We start from the raw sequence: 19,244 nt of genomic DNA, 5'->3' as shown, positions 1-19,244 counted from the left end.
CAAAGGAGAAAAACTGGATGTTAAAGAATCTAGAAGCCATGGTACAGTGGATGAGAAACAGGAATTGGGAGAAATTAGCGAGGGGAAGTCTTGTTAAGGAAGGGAGGCAAAGAGTTACCCTTTAAATATTTGAAGTCAATACGCAGATGAAAACTTAGACTTATTCTGCGTATCTCTAAAGGGTAAAAGAAACGGGCGCTTCCAACAATAAATTCTACCCACAAATGAATTATACTGCATGAAAACACAGACTAGCCAACTATCTGGTCAAAGAGAACTGTCAATTACAGCTGGCACCTCCCAACTCTGGACAAGAAACATCTTTCTGCCCCATTGTAAGTACAGACACAGGAATTTCTCTTGTCTCCATCTAAGCCAATATCAGAGTTCTGGAAAGGAGGGCCAACAGTCCATATGTTTCAGCTGAGTGATTATTTGTATATGAAATTGTAAAACCATGTGAATTGTTTTATAAAATAAAACTATGTTTTGTTTTGGTTTTTTTCGGCCATTCTGAGAAGGTACTGAGATACAAAAAGTTAGTATTCTCCAAACAGAATTTATTCAGAACCACTTAAATTTCTCTTTTCATGAACTAGAAAATATTATCAATAAATCTCCTCAGGCTTGAAATTATTAGGTTGGCACAAAAGTAACTGTGCTTGAAAGGGTTGAAAATAACTGCAGAAACCACCATTATGTTTGCACCAACCTAATACTTTCAAGTACTTTTAGATATGCCTTATATTTCAAAGCGAAATATGAAGGCTTCTAACATGTGGTTGCTTTTTGTTAATTTAGTTGCATTTTCCACTCATGACTATAAATAATTAATAAAAAACAGGAGCAGACCTAAAATTAAAAGACAGGTTCTTAGTCTGGGATCCACAAAAGCTATAAAGGGGCAATATGAACTATTTTCAATTTTTTAAAAAAACATACATTTTACCTGCATTGATACACTGCCAAAAGCTCAAGATTTTCTTAATTTTTAACTAGAATTCTACCAACTCAAGTCATTGTGGTTAAGCTTTATTTCATGCAGAGCAACAGCTCTGATTGACAAATGGTAGGTAAATCCCGTACTTCACTTTGAAAATGAAAAGTAAATTATTGCTTTAAAATGTATCTCACCAAAGTGTTGTACATGGGGTGGGTGTGGGGAGAAGATAATAAAATGAAAAAAAAGATGAGCAACACTGAACTAGATGCTAAAAAGTATCCTAATTTCATTGAAGATAATATTAGGAGCTCACCTTTAGATACATTATATTTAATTCTGCCAACATTTTGAGATAGGCTCTGTTATAACTACAGTTGACCCTTGAACAACATGGGTTTGAACTAAGAGGGTCCACTTATACACTTTCAGTAAATACCTGTACTGTTTTTGATCCACAGTTGGGAGTCAAGGATGCAGAAGGCTAACTGTACACATCGTTCTACACGACTTTATGTAGGGGACTTCAGCATCTGCAGATTTTGGTATCTTCAGGGGTCATGGAACCATTTCCCCACAGATACCAAGGGACAACTACGTTTTGGGGGAGTCAAAAGTTATACTCAGATTTTTAACTGCAGAGGGGCTGGCACCCCTAACCCCCATGTTATCCAAGGGTCAACTGTACTCTTACAGATGAGGAAACTGAGGCCCAGAGAAATAAAGTATCTTAAAAATCAGGCAGCTAGAAAACAGCAAAGCCAGGGTTCAAACCTACATTATGTCTATTTGTCTTAAGTTGTGGAACTATATTGCCTCTGAATAACGTAAGAATCAGAGTAAGTTCATTAGATTATCAGGGGCAAACTTGAAAGCACTGGTATGTATGTGTAAAAAATTTTAGTCTATGAGATTCTTTATTAGTCCCATTTATTACTTTGTCAATCATTAGTATATGACAAAAAGTCAAATTTATTGACTTTTTCTCTGCTCCTATTCATTCCTAAATGGGATTCTTCCCTTATCACTATACTGATACTACTCCTTTTCAGGCCTCCAATAACCTCTCAACTCCCAAATTCAATGAAGGCTTCTCATTCTCATCCTCTTGACTTTATGACAGAACCAGACCCAAAGGAACACTTTCTGCGGCTTAAAAGTTCTTCTCGTTCCTTGGACAACACTCTCTCCCAATGCTAACAGTACTTCTTAGTTTCTTTTCCTCCTCAGTTTCCTTCAGCAACTGAACCCTCTCCTCTGCACAACCCATAAATGCAGGGGTTCCTCTCCCCACAAGCAATCTAGTATCTCTTTTAGAAATGCAGTTTACTAAATTGATTTCTTCCCAATTCACATTTGCAAAAATCTTTGTGCAAGTATATTTTAGGGAATTGTTAACATTTTAATCCACAATACCTCACTAAACTATAAACTCCATGAAGGTGGGGTATATTTGTTTTTGTGCCCCATAACATACAATAGACAGCATGTGTTGAATAAATGAAAGCTACCTTTCATGTAGCCTAAAACTAACATCGTGGTGGAGCAGGTAGTAACTAAACTGATATTCTTTTTTTCAAAAACAAAGTATATAGAGTAAGCCACAAATTTTTTGTCCCAAAGACTAGGTTGGGCTAGATGAATGGATCCCTCCTACGGAGCAGATAAACCTGGTGTAAGGTCTCATATACTAGCTCTCAAATTCAATGAGTCTAATAATTATCGTCTGATGTCTTTAGTAATTAGCTTTTCTCTGATTATTTTTTAAATCATCACACATTTTCCTTAATAAATTCAACCTTGAGTAATTTTATTGTTGTTGTTGGAACAAATTGTGAAATACCGCTACTACCAATGAAGCATACCAAATTTAGAACTTTAAGAGTTAAATATACCAAGGATCAGAACCTTACTGGTGTGTAAAGAGAAAACCATTTTAAACACAATCACAATGCAATTTCTTTTTCCAATTTAGAATCATAAAAATCTTAAAAATGGGAGGAAACATGAAGGTTTTATTTAACTTCTTACCCAACCAACAGTCCTTTCTACACAATCCTTAATATTTTTCGAACCTCTGCCCAAATACTCAATCCTTTTATATTCTCATTAACTTTAAAAAGTAACTATTTTTGCATTTTTAGGCAGATGACCGAACATAACACACATAAGGCTTTAAAAGAGTTAGTTAGGTAGAAGCTAATGGAGAAAAATATAAGAGATTTTTTCTTTTCAATTTCTCAACCATTGGTAGAAAAACAATGCTCAGAATCTCAAGCTATGTTAAAGGTAAAAAGCACGCCAAGATCACTTCCAAACTCAATTAAATACAATAGTGAACCTCTCTGACATACATATTAACAGAATCAATGTAAAGGTGTAGGAACTGTGTTTGATTCAGTACTGTACTTGCTGGGAAGAACAACCTCATTCTCCATGGACCTAGGACAGATCCAATCAGGGCAGCTGCAATCCCTAGCAGGCAATCTTTGCTTACTTAAATTCCCTAAAACAAGACTCATCTCTCAATGTCCAAGTTCCCTTTCACCTCCAGAATCCCCCCACACACACACACAGAACATGTCACTAATGAGAGGCATAACTTTTCTGCTAGGAATGGTACATGATATGGAATCCCTTGTCTGTAGAGAGAATTAGTGGAAGACTCTTCAACAAATCAGAAAAAAGTTTAGAATAATTTCATAAGGAGGGTGATATTGAAATTTTACTCTCAAAAGCATCTAATTAGAAATATTTTGTTTTCTCCAAATCAGGTAAGCCCTTTGTTTGATGTGCATTGTACCTTTATTAGAGAAATAATACCATTTGTAGTAATTCGAATACTATTTCAAAGGTCAGACTAATTTGGAACTTTTTAGATCTAAAATCCACAGGTAAAGTATCTTAGGTATAATCACTCACGCAGCAGGATAATGTTGCTACTCATATAAAATATTTCTAAGTTTCTTAAACCAATCCTCATCATAAATTCAAAGACAGGAGTCCACTATGACAAGATACAAGCTTTCCATTAAAGACTGTGATACTGTATCTTTGTTTGTTCTGGAAGTCTTATCACAAATAGACTTTTCCAAGGTTCCTCTCACCATCTCATTCTGTCCTCTCCCCGCACCAAAGCAAGAAAACCCAAAAACTTAGTCTGGTCCATATTAATCACGAAAAATCTTTCCTCTTGTAGGATAAAAGCAAAATAGAGTTTGCAAAGATAATCTGTACCTCTTATGTGCAATAAATACAGATGATATACCTCACATCAAACCCAGATCCATTTTGATGAATTCTCTCCAGGGCCCAAATGTATGTATTATGCAACAGCCACCATTCCAGATTTTAATCCCTGTCTGTGATGCAGGGATAAAAGATAAATGGCATGAGTATAATTCACTAGGTACTTACATACATTTGCAACGAGATACATTAAAACAAGAATTACCAAATTCTCGACACCCTTGAAAATGACTAACAGTTCTGAATCGCAATCACAACTCCTTCTGGGAGTCTTTGAGTGACCAGTCGCTCCCGCTCCAACCCCCTCAAAAATCCTCACACGTGAGCATTGCACTTGAGGTTTAAGGGTCTCCCAAAGGGGGAGAGGGCCTGCTGGCCTCAGGTGGCCATCCTAGAATCTACTCCTGATAAGGATATCCATACCAATCTCCCGAAGCTGAAAGCGAGCAAGACGCTTCATCATTTCTCCTAAAGGACAAAAATAAGTACAGGAAAGCCAGATCCCCGAGCCCATGACCAATCCCACGCTTCACCCATCGATCTCCTTGGGTACCAGGCCTCGAAAAATTGCATAATGGGCAACAAAATTGCAACGACCAGCATTCTGGAAGAGAATCTCCACGACATCTATTCCAAAAGTCGTTAAAGGTCTGGGAGGGGGTCGGGGCATCGCTGGGGCCACCTGCGTGGGGTAACCCGAGCTTCAACGCTTACGCTCTGCCCCCGACCCGGTCCGCGTCCACCGAGCCCAGGAATCCACGCGAGCGGAGAGGCTCCAGGTGGGGAAGCAGCGGAGGGGAGGGGGCTCGGGAGGCTCAGCCGGGGACGGAACGCGACCTGAGCGGAGGAGGAGGAGGAGGAGGGGAGGAGGCATTCCCTCACACAAAATGGTGGCGCCGACGCGGAGGCCGACGCACCTGGCGCGCCCCACGCCCCTCGGGGCTCCCGGCCGGCCGCCGGCGCGGGCCCTCGGGGGTGAGGGGCCGGAGCTGGCGGGGCGAGGGGCCCGGGGCCGGACGAGCAGCGTCGGCCTCCGCCCGCGCCCCCGCCGGGCACGGCCCGCACACTCACCTCGGACGCGCCCCGAGTCCGGGAAGGAGGCGGAGCCGCGGGAATGAATGGAGCGCCGACTGCCCGCTGGCGACCCCCGGCCGCGCCGCTCGCAGCTGCCAGGGCGGCCGCGCCGCTGCCCCTCGCCCCGGACGCGCGGCTGCCGCTCGGCGGGTCGGCCACAGCCCCCCGCGCCTCCGCCGGCGTGACGCACTCGCCGCAGCGCCTCGAGCCGCCGCAGCCGCGCCGCGCCCCCCGCGAATCCCCCCGCCCGCGCGGCCCCTCCTCGCGCGGGGGACGACGCCCTGCCCCCCCCGGGTCTGCCGCGGGGCAGGTGTGGGCTCCGCCAGCCGCGGGGGGCGCCACCGCGTCCCCTCCCTCCTCCCGGCTGCCGCACACGGGAGCGCGACTCCCCAGCTCAGGGCTACGTCTCGGTATTAAAGAGTGACCTTGGCTTAGATACAAACTAGGTGCGGGTGAGCTGCGGGGAGGCTGCGGGGACGACGACGCGGAAAGTGCCTGTCACTCAACGTCCACGCAGGCCTGGGTGCACACCCCGGCGCGGCCCTCCGGGAATTTACCCACGGTGGGCGAGACCCCCTGGCCTCGGGACCGGGACGGGGCCGCCGGCCTCCGGCCTGCCACCTCCTCCCTAAACCCACTGCCACCGAGGAAGAGGCGACGGAAGGGAAGTCGAGCATTCCATGCGCCATCTGGACACGCACGAGAGCCTGCACTTCCATCTTGACAGAACAAGGAACCTCCAAATTCCTCAGTTTACCGTTTCCAGAATCCAGTACACACAAACTAACCCTGACCCACGAGGACTGCGGCTCCACCCTCCTTTCCTCCCCTTTCCTCCCCAACTCGCTTCATCTGCCTTCACGCCCAGGGTTGTCTTGGCAAATTACACTCCAAAGAACAAAAAAATAAGCTCTCAAATATTTAAAGCATGGTAGATTTCTTAAAAGTAATGCATGCCATGGTTTAAATATGTTTCATAAATGTGTTAAGGAAGACTATTGTATTTGTTATTTTAAGACTTCGTTTTATAGTACATAAACTCTGCAAAATAAACTCATCAACCCAGAGCCATGGCATTGTTTTCAGCTCACCCAATAAATTGAAATCTCTTCTTTCATTCCTCGGAATTATTTAGCAATCACAGTATCAACCTTTCACTAATTTACTAATGATCAATGAGATCAATAAACACTTAATAGAATGTTTGTTATAGAGATTTATTTGATCCAGACTTTTAAAAAAATAATAGACTTTTCTGCCTCAAGTTGCTCATAAGAATCAACCTAATATCTGTTATGTTTGATTTGTAATATTTAATTAGCAGCAATCTTAAGTGTTATACATTAAACATTTACCATGTTTAGTGGATCTTAGCAATGAACTAGATTTAACTGAGCTGGAATTTTGAATATAGTTGGGTTTTATCCATAGCAAACCTTGAAGTGAGAGAGGGAGGGAGGAGGGAAGTTATATAACTTTTGAATTTATATTTCTAGAGACGAATGTAAGTAGGAGTCCCCAGGGTAATCCCAAAAAATTGCCATTTTGAGAAGATGTTCTTTTTTCAGCTACCAGATGCTACAGGTGTTGAAGCTTTACGCCTTAGTACAAAGCTAGCCATGCAACTCGTTTATAATATTTGAAATGCATGAGTGAAATTAGCTTTTAGCTATTTTAGTCTTTGGGTACTTGTACCTGGGAGGCCTGTCTCCCAAATGTCTGGCCATTCTGGTAGGAATCAGAACTAGGATCCACTGGCCCCATCCAGGCCCCTAAACCCAGCTCTCTCCCCGTGACAAGGATCCTACCTGCTGACACCTACAGAAGAAGTGCTGTTTCCTACCTATGTGCTGTTTCCTACCAGAGTGTCCCCAGGGACACTCTGGCTTCATTCTCTTTTCTCTACTTGCAACATGATGTGGCTTTGAATGTTTGAGAAAGAAAAAAAAAAATCACCATTTACCTCCCTCTTTGGCTGAGATACATTAAATTTTGCTTGTGTGTTTACCCATACTCTGAAGATCCATGAGCTCTTAGTGGTCAACCAAAAAATGGGTCTTTATCAGATCAACATATACTATAAATTGCTACCAAAATATTTTGAAATATACTTTGAGCCTTTTGTCTAAAAAGTTTTGTAGAGGATTGTTAATCTTAAAAACAAAAATCCAAAGTGAGAGGCAACAAGCTTTTATTTGAGATCAAAAAATAGCTATTCCAGAAGCACTAATTCAGGCAGAAACCTAAATAGTATTTCGATTATGGAGTGAAGGCAAAGGGGGTTTTATGAGAAAAGGAAGGGAAATAATTACATGAATAGAAAGAAGGAATTTCTATTGGTGCTAATAAGCTATGTCATTCTTTAGCTATACAGGCTGTTTACTGATTCTAAAGAATGTCTTTAATTATCAGTCCTGCTAGTCAGGAAGTCTGCTTTCTTGTTATCTTTGCAAACAGTTGTTTAGGATACAATGCTGCTTTAGGCCCAGTCCAAAGTTTATTTTGCCCAGTTCAAACATTCCAAATGTTCAAGGAATAAGACGTGCAATGCAGTTCCTCTGGAATGGCTGCCTTGACTCCATTTAAAATGGCTCCACTTATGCCCGCTTTTCACAGAGTAAAAGATTACTGCTTTGGTTTTTGTTGCATATGCTGGCTTTATTTAAGTTATAAGCAGAAGGAAACATGTTGAATACTCATTGCATTTTTAGTATATGTTAAAAGCGGAGTGGGACTGTCTTAGAGACGTTTGCCACAACACTGGATTTTGGAGGTTGCTGGTACAAATGACCCAGAAAAGAGCCCTTAAATTACTGTGGAAAAGAGGAATTTCTAATGGCTAAATAATGGTTAATGTGTTTTACTGGTAACAAACTGTCAGGCAGTCTACTAACTTCTTTGTGGAAATAAACTCATATTTAATCCCTATCACCATCCTTCCAGGTACACACTAATGTTATCCCCAGTTTACCTAAGAGGAGCTTGAAGCACACAGAGAAGCTAAATAATTTGCTCATAGTCACACAGCTAATAATTCTGCCAGTTTGACTCAAGAGCACACTCCCTTAATTAGTATTCTATACAGCCTTTCATGGGCACAAAATCCTATGCCACATGACTAAATTTTGCTTTTGAAGCTCTAAATCATACCAAATCATGACTTCATGTTTAAATGATTTCTTATATCTAGTATTATTTTCCTGAACACAAAGAGAGAATTAAACGCTTAAGTTAGAAAGAAAACTCATATGACTTCCTCCAATATACGTTAAGCAAAATTGTATATGTAAGCTGTTAATTTCTGAAAATAAATTAAAAAAAAAAAACCTTTTCACATCTTTTAAGGATAATTGCTCTCCAAGTTTTTTTCAGGTTCTGGAGCACAATTATAAGTTTTATGAATATTTAGTGAATGGAAGAAACACGTTTCCTTAAAAAAGATCCCTCACCATCTTTGACCCTCCATGAGACTTAAATGGGCAGAATTGGGATCCAGTATATACAATATATATTTTAAATTCATAAAATCACAGTGAGAAGGTTTTAATGACTGAAGCAGCCCAGGTACTTCTAGATCTAAAATATTATCCAATTAGTTAACTAATTACCTGATAATGGAGGCAATATTTTTTACTCACACTAGAAGAAAAGGGACTCCGTATTCTAGAATGCTTTGTATCTTCCTCTGTATATAAAATATGTCACAGGAATGCTTTGGGGATTAAAAACAGTATTGACAGGGTTTTCTTTGTTAAACACTACTACTATCTGCACATTTTAAATTCCTGAGTGACACTATGCACACACACACACACACACACACACACACACACAACCCTGAAGAACAAGAGAAATAACAGGTTTGAGAAGCTGGGTTACATTTGTTTCTTCTGGTTTGGTTTAATTTTATATGAGATAGAAGTTCAAAGACAAAGTGTTTGGTAGGTTTAGTTTGGAGTTAAGAGAAATAATGTGTGGCATTTTTTTATATTACTAATGAAAAATTACATACATATTTACATCGATGGCAGATACTGCCTAGTCAATATCCATTCCACCCTTTTCTTTGACAGACCCAATTTTGTTCAGGATGGTAACTGTGCCCAACTAAAACTATTTTCTCCCAGACTCCTCTTGTAGCTGAAATAGCCATATGATTATTCTGGTCAATGAGATGTAAGCAGACGCTTATTTGGTATGACTTCCAAGAAAGCTTTTGTTTTCCTGATAAAAAAGGACAGACTTGGCTATCTCTTTGCCTTTTGCTATTGGTACTTTTTTCTTATTCCTACTCAGAAGGAGGACTTATGTTTGGGATCAACCATCTTGTAACCATGAGCAGACGATGAGAATGAAATCCGTGTACTAAGTATGCCAGAGTTAAAAGATAGGAAGGAAACTGGGACCATGATGACATTATGTAGCTGCCACACGAATTCCACACTACCTACCTTCATCTATGTTATTTGTCAACAAATGCAATCCTAAAATTCAAAATTAGACCCTGTCTCCTTGATACAGCTAGAAAACAAGAACACTAGACTATACTATACATACTGTATTATGTAGATGCTATTCTTTGATTTTGCTGCTGTCTTAAGTCATTGAACTTTGCAGAAATCAGTGCTCTCTGTGACTTACCACCTAGTATTTGGTGAAGAAAACACATCAATTCCTAACTAGGAAAAGAATCTTATATTTATTCATACAATGTATTGGAGTTCCACATTTCACACACCACCTCAGTAAGTCTCTAATATCACTCTGAGAAAGGTTGACAGATAGCTGTAGTAGTTTAGAAATAAGTTACTGGCCAAAGTTATTACCATGCCAATTACATAAAGAATACACAAAAAAGTATGATTATGGTTTTCATTTTTAATAAAAATCAAATAGAAGAATCAGTATATAAAGAGGGATCCTAAAATTAGAATAATCTATATAGAAAGCAACCTGCCAGTACACATAAAAATTGATGAAAATGTGAATGTGTTACCCATAATACTACTGGAAATTTTCTGAAGGAAACTTTTAAGAAGGATAAAAAAGTTATGTGCATGAAAATGTCATTGAAGCAATTTTTTAAAGAAAACCAAAATGTATTAATCCCATAAATATCTAGCAATAGGTATATACTGTTAATCAAAGAAGTACAAAATTTTTGCCTATCTTATTGTAGGCAATAAAGGTATTGTTTTTAATTGCTAATAGCAACTGGCAAGGATTATCGCAACAGCCACACGCTCTCTAATAGCATAGCATGCAAAATGGGACACCCATCTGGAGGTAGTGTATCATGACCACTATTGTCATTGTTGCTGGATTATATTTATTGAACAGTTATATGCCAGACATTGTACTAAATATTTTACTTAAATTTCCTTGTTTAATCCTCACAGTATCTATTTGAGGTGATACTATACCCTCATTTCAAAGATGAGAAAACTGAAGTTTAGAGAGGTGAAGAAACTGATCCAAGGTGGTGGAGCAGGAATTTGACCATTGTTCTGAGTTTCTGTAGACTTTAGATACTAGACAACAAATTTAACTCTACTGCTTCTCAATTAGTATATATCCAGCTTCTAGGAAATATTTATATTAACACCCTCTCACCCAATATTTATCTATTTATTAACTCCACATGTTTTTTGAAATGTCTATTATGCTGGGCACTGGGCTAGATTGACCCTGTGGTGTGATAACATGATGAATGGGTCAGGCAGAGCCAACAAGAAGTGTGGATGTGGACTGTAGAACAATGGCTGACAGGCAAAACTGAGACAACTAGGGCTTTTCAGCAGAGTGTGGCATATCAAGAGATGAGGCTGGAGAAACAGGCAGGACCAGTTATTCTTTTTAAAAGTACTGCTCAGCCATGATAAGGAATGTAGACTCAATCCCGAAGGCCATGGAGAGCCATTTAAGGAAGTTAACTTTCACAGCGTCATAACCACATTTGCATGTTGGCAAATTTTCTCAGGCTGCCAGGTGGAAAATGAATTGAAGAAAATAAGACTGAAGGCAGGGAACCAGTTATGGAACTCATTAATTAATCTAGGTGAGAGATGACCATCTTGTCTAAGGGACACTGTGAGGATGAAAGAAGTAAATGAATTCTAAAGCTCAAAACTTGGCATAATGTGCAATATAATGGAAAAGACAAGCAAGACCACCAGGTTTCTGGCTTGAACCACTGGTAGACGGTGGTGCTACTTACTGGAATAGGAACTACTAAAAAATGAGGATTTAGGAGGTAAAATCATGAATTCCATTTTGGCTATGTTGAGTTTTACCTGCTGTGAGACATCCAAGTGGGAACGTCTGATATAGTGAGATTTTTACAAACTGGAGCTCAAGAGAGATATCTAGAAGGGATAGATGGAGAGTCTTCAGCACAGAGATTGTCATTGAAGTCATGGAATGACTTTGCTTGAGCGAGTTTGCTTAGGGAGAATGAGAGGAAAAAGCACAGGCCCAGCCAAAATGTAACAGGGACCATAAGAAGATCTGCAGGGGAAGCAGAGACATGGTCAGAGAGGAAAAGCAGAGTGTGGTATCATAGAAGACGAGAGAAAGAGGGAGTTGAGTCATCAGTGGAGTTAAACCCTCCCTCAGAACTCATCCAAAGGAACAAATTAAGGGTGAGCACAAAGATATGCCTACAAGATGATTTCAATATTGTTTGTAATAGGAAAATATTGGTGGTGGGGAAAAAGTGGAGAAGCCCAACAAAGTAGTTAAATGTCAGTACACCCATAAATGGAATGTTGTGTAGTCTTTAAATCGCATTTCTGAACACTATTTAATGACATGAGAAAATATTAAGTAGAAAACACACATGTTTAAAAAGTATCATCCCACTTTTGCTTTAAAAATTATGCTTAATTAGACAGATATATTCATAGGATATATAGACCATAAAGATATATATCAAAATGTTAACACCAAAAGTTGGAAAATGGATTAGAAAGATTGGGTAGTAGAATTACTGGATATCGTGTTTCCCCAAAAATAAGACTTTGCCGAACAATCAGCTCTAGTGTGTCTTTTGGAGCAAAAATTAATGTAAGACCCGGTATTATATTATATTATATTATATTATATTATATTATATTATATTATATTGAGCCGGTCTTATAGTAAAATAAGACCAGGTCTCATACCATGTTTCCCTGAAAATAAGACCTAGCCGGACGATCAGCTCTAATGCATCTTTTGGAGCAAAAATTAATATAAGACCCTGTCTCATTTTACTATAAGACCCGGTTTTATATTATGTTATATTATATTATATTATATTATGTTATATTAGACCTGGTCTTATATTAATTTTTGCTCCAAAAGATGCATTAGAGCTGATTGTCCAGCTAGGTTTTATTTTCGAGGAAACACAGTAGTAATTTTGTATTTTGTTTATAATATTTTTCTCATTTTTCATGATGAACATATTGTTTTTTTATAATAAGAAAAAATGTAATGGATTTTTGGTTAACGAATCTATGGCAAATAACCCGCGATATGCAGTGATTAAGTATTATACTTATGGGAACTAGGTAGCAGCATGGAAAAATATGTAGCAAGTTATATTTATAGAAATAAGCAGGTTTAAGGATTGGTAGAACTATCAGATAAACAAAGCCACAAACTAGTTAAAAGGGGTAAAGACAAATAGTCAGTAACTACCACAGTAGGAAAATGAGCTGAACTCAATTCTGACTTGTGTAGTGACAACTGGGTGTTTTAAAAATAGAATGAGGGAGTATAGAGAGGGAACGAAAGGAAGAAGTTAGAGCAGAGTTAGAAAAGTGAAAAGTTAGGAAGAGCAGGTAAGAGGGTTGATTAATATCAGTGTGATTTAAGCCATCTGTGTCTGTTAAGTGGAATTTATCCAAGTTAGGTCTCTGCCTTCCCACAGAGACTGGAAGACAGAAGCCCTATCCTTCCTGATGATCACATTTCAAAGGAATGGCTTTTAGGTCTTTGAGAAAGATACTTCTGGGTTGTAGGAGATAAATACATATCTCAAAGGGACAGAGGAAGGATTTACAATTGTAAGGTTTTTTTTAAGTAAATGCTCTAAGAAAGGGAGGTCAAGAGCCTTTGGTCTGCTGTTGGCTGGAACAAAAGGCAATTCTTTTGACAGCCTTGAGCTTTTCCAGACAGGAACTGAAGGGGGCTAGGTCATCCCAAAGCCTTAGGCTGCTGGAAACCATGATAGAGTTTGGCCAAGTCTCTTTGTGAAGGGGTTGGATGGAGTTATTCGTGCCCAGAGGTTTTGCAGTTCTCAGGGCCAACATGTCCAAGTTTAAAAAGTGGGGACCAATCCAGGAGACACTGAGCAGGTCCTCTTCCTGCACAATTGGGTAAAGACTTCTGCCCCGTTAGTCTTATAATGAGTCCCTGTGTTTTAATCCTTGCCCGCTGCCCCAGCAGAGTCAATTCATGGATGAAATGAGGTCCTGGGGACACAGGTTATGTTGTCCTTGTTGCATGGTCTCCACACACAGCTGGGCCTTGCACAAGGCCACCCACCAGTGGGGGCCCAAGAAAGGCTGAGATCCTGCCAGGGTTCTGTGTGCCAAGCCAAGCACCCTAAAACTAGGCTTCACCAGCCAGAGGGAGGGACAACATTTCCTAATTCGTCTATTTGAAGAAGTACTTTTTTTAACCGAACAAAGTATCCTACTACAGTAAGGTGTCCTAACTCTACTAGGTGAGGGATTTTCGATACTGGAAAACAGATCCCAGGTAATTTGAGATCACCCTTTATATGGCCTTATAAAAAAATATCTCATTTTAAATGAAAATGAATTTCAGCACATTATCTTGGGTTTTGGTGGTGCATTCTACACTCTGAGGACGTTGACTATATTGACCAAAATATATACAGTACTTACACTTGTGTTTACTAAAGATAGAGAGGCATTATAATCACACACACAGACACCATTCACCCTCCTACCCAGCAGTGTAACACCCCCATCCCCACCACCAGCTTCATTTAGTGATTTAGAAAAATATTGCAAAGCATAAGGCAGCAACATTACCGATTTGCTTTCTTCATGTCAGCTTAGTCACCTGACCAAGGGATTTGATTAACAGCTACATTCTGTCCTGCAGATAATGCTGGAACGACAAATGCTTTCAAAGTAAAAATATGCATGCAGAAGCAATAGATGTTGTAATCAAGAAATCATAAAGCAAAGACTCCTTTACTCTACCTTCAAAACCAAAACTCAAGCAAACAAAAACTTGAGAAACTCTGAACACTCCAACTCAACGAGGATGACAAGATTTAAAAATGATCAAGCAAAACACTTGATTTCTTTTATATTGGAAAAGAGCAAAAAGAGATGAACTTTCAATCCAAATAAAGCACATCCAGCTCTGAAAGGCATGTCCTGCCAAGGCTTAGAAGAGGGACAGTCTTCTCCTTCCCCCACATCAAGGCTGAAACAATACACAATGTCTCTCAAATTTTCAGCCCGGCTTTGGTTTGAAAGTGCAGCACTGGAACTGATTAGCGCTGAGGTGGGGGTGGGGTGGAACGACGCCTTCAGTGTGGTCCAGGATCCCTGTGCTCCTCCAGCTTCAGAGTTAAAATACAGAGTCCTGAGTCTTGTCCCTAAAGATTCCAATCCAGAAGTTCTAGAATGGGAGCGATGAATCTGTGTTTTATTGGTTTCGGGGTTTTCTTTCTCATTTTAAAAATTTTTATTTAAAACTTTTTTTCAATTACAGTTGACATTCAATTGGAGAAGTATTGTCATCTTAATGGTATTAACTCTTCCAACACATAAATCCTGGATGTCTTTTCATTTATTTAGATCTTTACTTTTTTTAAACAATGTACAAGTGTACAAGTCGTGAACTTCCTTAATTTATTCCTATTTTATTCTCTCTGATGCTGTTGCATGTGAAACTGTTTTTTTATTTAATTTTCAGATTATTCCTTGCTAGTGTATAGAAATACAACTGATTTATATATATATATATATATATATATATATATATATATATATATATATATATATATGTTGTTTTTTAATTGGGGGATATTGGGGAACAATGTGTTTCTCCAGGGCCTATCAGCTCCAAGTTATTGATCTTCAATCTAGTTGTGGAGGGCTCAGCTCAGCTCCAAGTGCAGTTGCTGTTTTCAATCTTTAGTTTCAGGGCGGCACAGCCCACCCTCCCATAGAGGGAATTGAACCTGCAACCTTGATATTGAGAGCTCGCTCTCTAACCAACTGAGCCATCCAGCCACCCCTATATATTGATTTTTGTATCCTGCCACTTTAACTTGTTTTTCAGTTCTAATAGATTTTGGTGGATTCTTTTGTGTGTTCTATGGGTTTTTCATGGTGCTCTTTATCAGACTGAGAAAGTTCTTTTGTATTCTATTTTGTTGAGTGTTTTTTGTCATGAAAGTGTGTTGGATTTTGTCAAATGTTCTTTTCTCTATTGAGATGATCCTGTGGTTTTCCTTTATTGATATGATGTATTACATTGATTGATTTTCATATGTTGAATCAACCTTACATTCTTAGGATAAATCCCACTTGTATTATATAATCCTTTTTGTTGTTTTTGTTGTCTCTTGTACAATCCTTTTCATATGATGCTGGATGCTTTTTGTACCCATGTTCGTGACATTGATCTATACTTTTCTTGCAATGTGTTTGGCTTTATTATCAGAGTAATACTGAACTCATAGAATGAGTTGGGAAATACTTTCACTGTATTTTTTGGCAGAGTTTGAGAAGCATTAGTGTAAATTCTTTAAATGTTTGGAAGAATTCAGCAGTGAAGGCTGTCTGTGCCTGGGCCTTTTTTATGTGGGCAGTTTTTGTTTACTAACTCAATCCCTGTACTTGTTATCAGTCTACTTACACTTTCTATTTTTTTCTTGAGTCAGTTTTGGTAGTTTGTATTTTTAGGAATTTGTCCATTTCATCTGGGTTATCTAATTTGTTTACATACTTATTCATAGTATTCCCTTATTATCATTTTGATTTCTGTAGGGTCAATAGTCATTGACCCTTTTACTCCAGATTTTAGTAATTTGAGTCGTCTCTTGAGTCTTCTCTCTTTTTGTCATGGGCAGTCTATCTAAAGGATTATCAGTTTTGTTGTTCTTTATAAAGAACAGATTTTTGGTTTTGTTGATAGTCTATTATTTTTCTTTTCTCGGTTTCATTTATTTTCACTCTAATCTTTATTTTTCATGTGTTGAGTTTTTAGTATGCTCTTCTTTCTCTAGGTTCTTAAAGTAGAAGTTTAGGTTATTGGTTTGAGATCCTTCTTTTTTTCTGTTTTCTTTTTTAAGGAGGGCACAGTTTCCAGTGGCCCTTTCTTCTTTTGTAATGCAGGTGTTAACAGATACACATTTCCCTCCTAGCACTATTTTTGTTACATATCATAAGTTTTGGTATGTTTTATTTTTGTTTTCATTCACTTCCAAGGATTTTCAAATTTATGTTAAAATTTCTTCTTTGACCCATTGGTTATTTATAAATATGTTGTTTAATTTTCACAAATTTCTGAATTTTCCACATTTCTTTGTTATGAATTTCTAATTTTATTCCATTGTCATCAGAGAACATACTTTGTATGATTTCAATCTTTTACAATTTATTGAGATTTATTTATGGCCTAAAACATAGTCTATCCTGAAGAACATTCCACGTGCAATTAGAAGAATGTATATTCTGCTGTTTTGGGGTGAACTGTTCTATATGTCTGTTCAGTCTATTGGACAAGTAGTGTAGTTGAAGTCTTCTATTTCCTCACTGCTTTTCTTTCTACTTACTCTATAAGTATGCATTATTGGAAGTTCAGTGTTCAAGTCCAACTGTTATCACTGAATTGACTATTTCTCTACTCACTTCTATGAACTTTTACTTCATTGTACTTTGGGGCTGGCTCAGTTTTACTTAAATATATATGTATATTTGTTGTATCTTCCTGACCCTTTTCATTATAAAATATCCCCGTTTATTTCTAGTAAATTTCCTTGTATTAAAGTCTACTTTGATATTAGTATAGCCACTCTACTTCTCTTTTGCTGTTTGCATGGTATGTCTTTTCCGTCCTTTTACTATCAACCCATTTATATCTTTGAGGAACATCTTTTTATATGCTTATTGGTCACTTGAATACCTTCTTTTGTGCCTGTTCGTATCTTTGTTTATTTTTAAATTTTTTGTCTTTTTCTTATTGATTTGTAGGAGTTCTTTATGTGTTCTAGATACAAGTCCTTTGTAGGATACATTATGGCAAATGTCTTTTCCTAGTCTGTAGATTCTCTTTTCACTATTTTAATAGTGTAATGAAGTTCAATTTATCAAAATTTTCTTTCATTGCTTTTCATTTTTCTTTTGTGTCCTGTTTAAGAAATCTTTGCCTACTTGGAGTGTTTTTGTTTTTTTAACATAGCATTATTATGGCAATGGCTGACTAACACATTCGATACTACCAACTTGTTCTCCAAAGTGGTGGTATTGATACTCAAATCAGCAGTATTGTAGCATTCCATTGCTCCATATTCCCCCCTTGTCAGACTTTTAAACTTTTCACAAGCTGGTAAATGTTAAGTGTATTATTATAATGGTTTGAACGTGCATTTTCCTAATTACAATGAGACTGAGACTATTTTCATGTTTATTGGCTATTTGGATTTATGCTTTTATTTATTGACTATTCATTTTTTATAAATATTCTTCTATATGTTTGAAGGAAAAAGAAAAGCAAGGTGCAGAACAATGAATGTAGGGATACACCCGTGTGCTTACATATATGCAATACACCCATATCTATACGTAAAGTATATTTTTTAAAAAATATGAAGCCATAAAGTTGGAAAGATTATTTAAGACACAGTGAACTGTAAAAGCAAAATGACAAAATTCATTAAAATTTGTCAAATGTATTTTAAAAAGTAAAGTAAGAATAAAGCTCTTGACCTGTGTGTGTGATGGTGGGGAGAAAAGGGGTGGTGGGATTGGGATGTTTAAATATTGCTAGAATTCCGATGTTCATGACGGTGATTCAGAGAGTCAGCCAGATGGCTAAATGAGATTGATCTCAAGTGAATCTGTGTAAAGTCTTTGATCTCTCTCTCTAGTAAAGGATTTCAAAGGAAATGCCCTTGGGACATAAGTCAATGGACTAGATCAGTAAAACTGCAACCCTGGCCATGCTTTTAAACCAAGGGCCTAGACTCCATCTCAGACCAACTGAACCAAAATGTGTGGAAGTGGTTCTGGAACTGTGTTTGTTTTTAATGGAAATATAATTAACATATAAGAGTATATTAATTTCAGGTATACAACATAATGATTCAATATTTGTATATATTGAGAAATGATCACCACAATAAGTCTAGTTAATACCCATCACCGTGCACAGTTACAACTTTTGTTCTTGCAATGAGAACTTTTAAGGTCTACTCTCTTAGCAACTTTCAAATATATGATATATGGGAACTGTATTTTTGAAAAAATTTCAGATGATTCTTACAGGCAGACAAGGATGAAATCCCATTAAGTAGATGACGATATGTAGAACATCAAATTACACTGTTTAGAAAAATAACTTTTTTTTGGTATGTAGTTATTATAAGTTTTTTTTTCTATTTAACTGTAACGAAATTAGGAAAAGATTGTAATTTATGATAAGTGACATCAACAAAAGAAAAAAGGAAAGTATAGCTTTAAAATTCTTGTATCTAAATATATGGTTCTTTTGAATGATTTTCATTTAAAGAGCATTTATCAAGAATCTATGAAATGGAAAGTCTTGTGCTAGAATTGTGAGATTTTTTTTTTTTTATGGCTACAGAAATGGGTCTTCCCTCAAAGCTCTGGTTGAGAGATATAAATAACTAGTGATAGGACAAGGCCGAAAGAAATACCATACTTGAAGAAAGAAGGTGCCATAGGAACACTGAGAAGGTAACTGACGAGGAAGCTGGGAATGG

At 38.1% G+C, this 19,244-nt stretch overlaps 1 protein-coding gene across 7 annotated transcripts in view; it reads right to left on the bottom strand.

Annotated features, from left to right (window-relative positions):
• The window catches only part of FAM169A (family with sequence similarity 169 member A), a 125,968-nt gene that overhangs the window by 48,526 nt on the left and 58,198 nt on the right, over positions 1-19,244 (bottom strand). The window contains exons 1-2 of one of the 7 annotated variants that reach the window (XM_081053456.1): positions 4,904-4,920; positions 4,209-4,302 (exon numbers count right to left, since the gene is read on the bottom strand). The exons of 2 other annotated variants lie outside the window; for them this stretch is intronic. Coding sequence is in view for 1 of the 5 variants with exons in the window: in XM_081053454.1 (XP_080909580.1) it covers positions 4,787-4,792 (6 nt within the window). In the remaining 4 variants the exon portion in view is untranslated. Of the gene's footprint in view, positions 1-4,208; positions 4,303-4,612; positions 4,631-4,786; positions 4,808-4,903; positions 5,223-5,260; positions 5,683-19,244 lie in introns of those variants that run through there. 4 more of the 7 variants (XM_081053458.1, XM_081053459.1, XM_081053454.1 and 1 more) reach the window with 4 other exon arrangements.

Source organism: Rhinolophus hipposideros, assembly GCF_964194185.1.
Source record: "Rhinolophus hipposideros genome assembly, chromosome: 7".
NCBI lineage: Eukaryota > Metazoa > Chordata > Mammalia > Chiroptera > Rhinolophidae > Rhinolophus > Rhinolophus hipposideros.
This window is presented reverse-complemented; position numbering and strand designations above follow the sequence as displayed.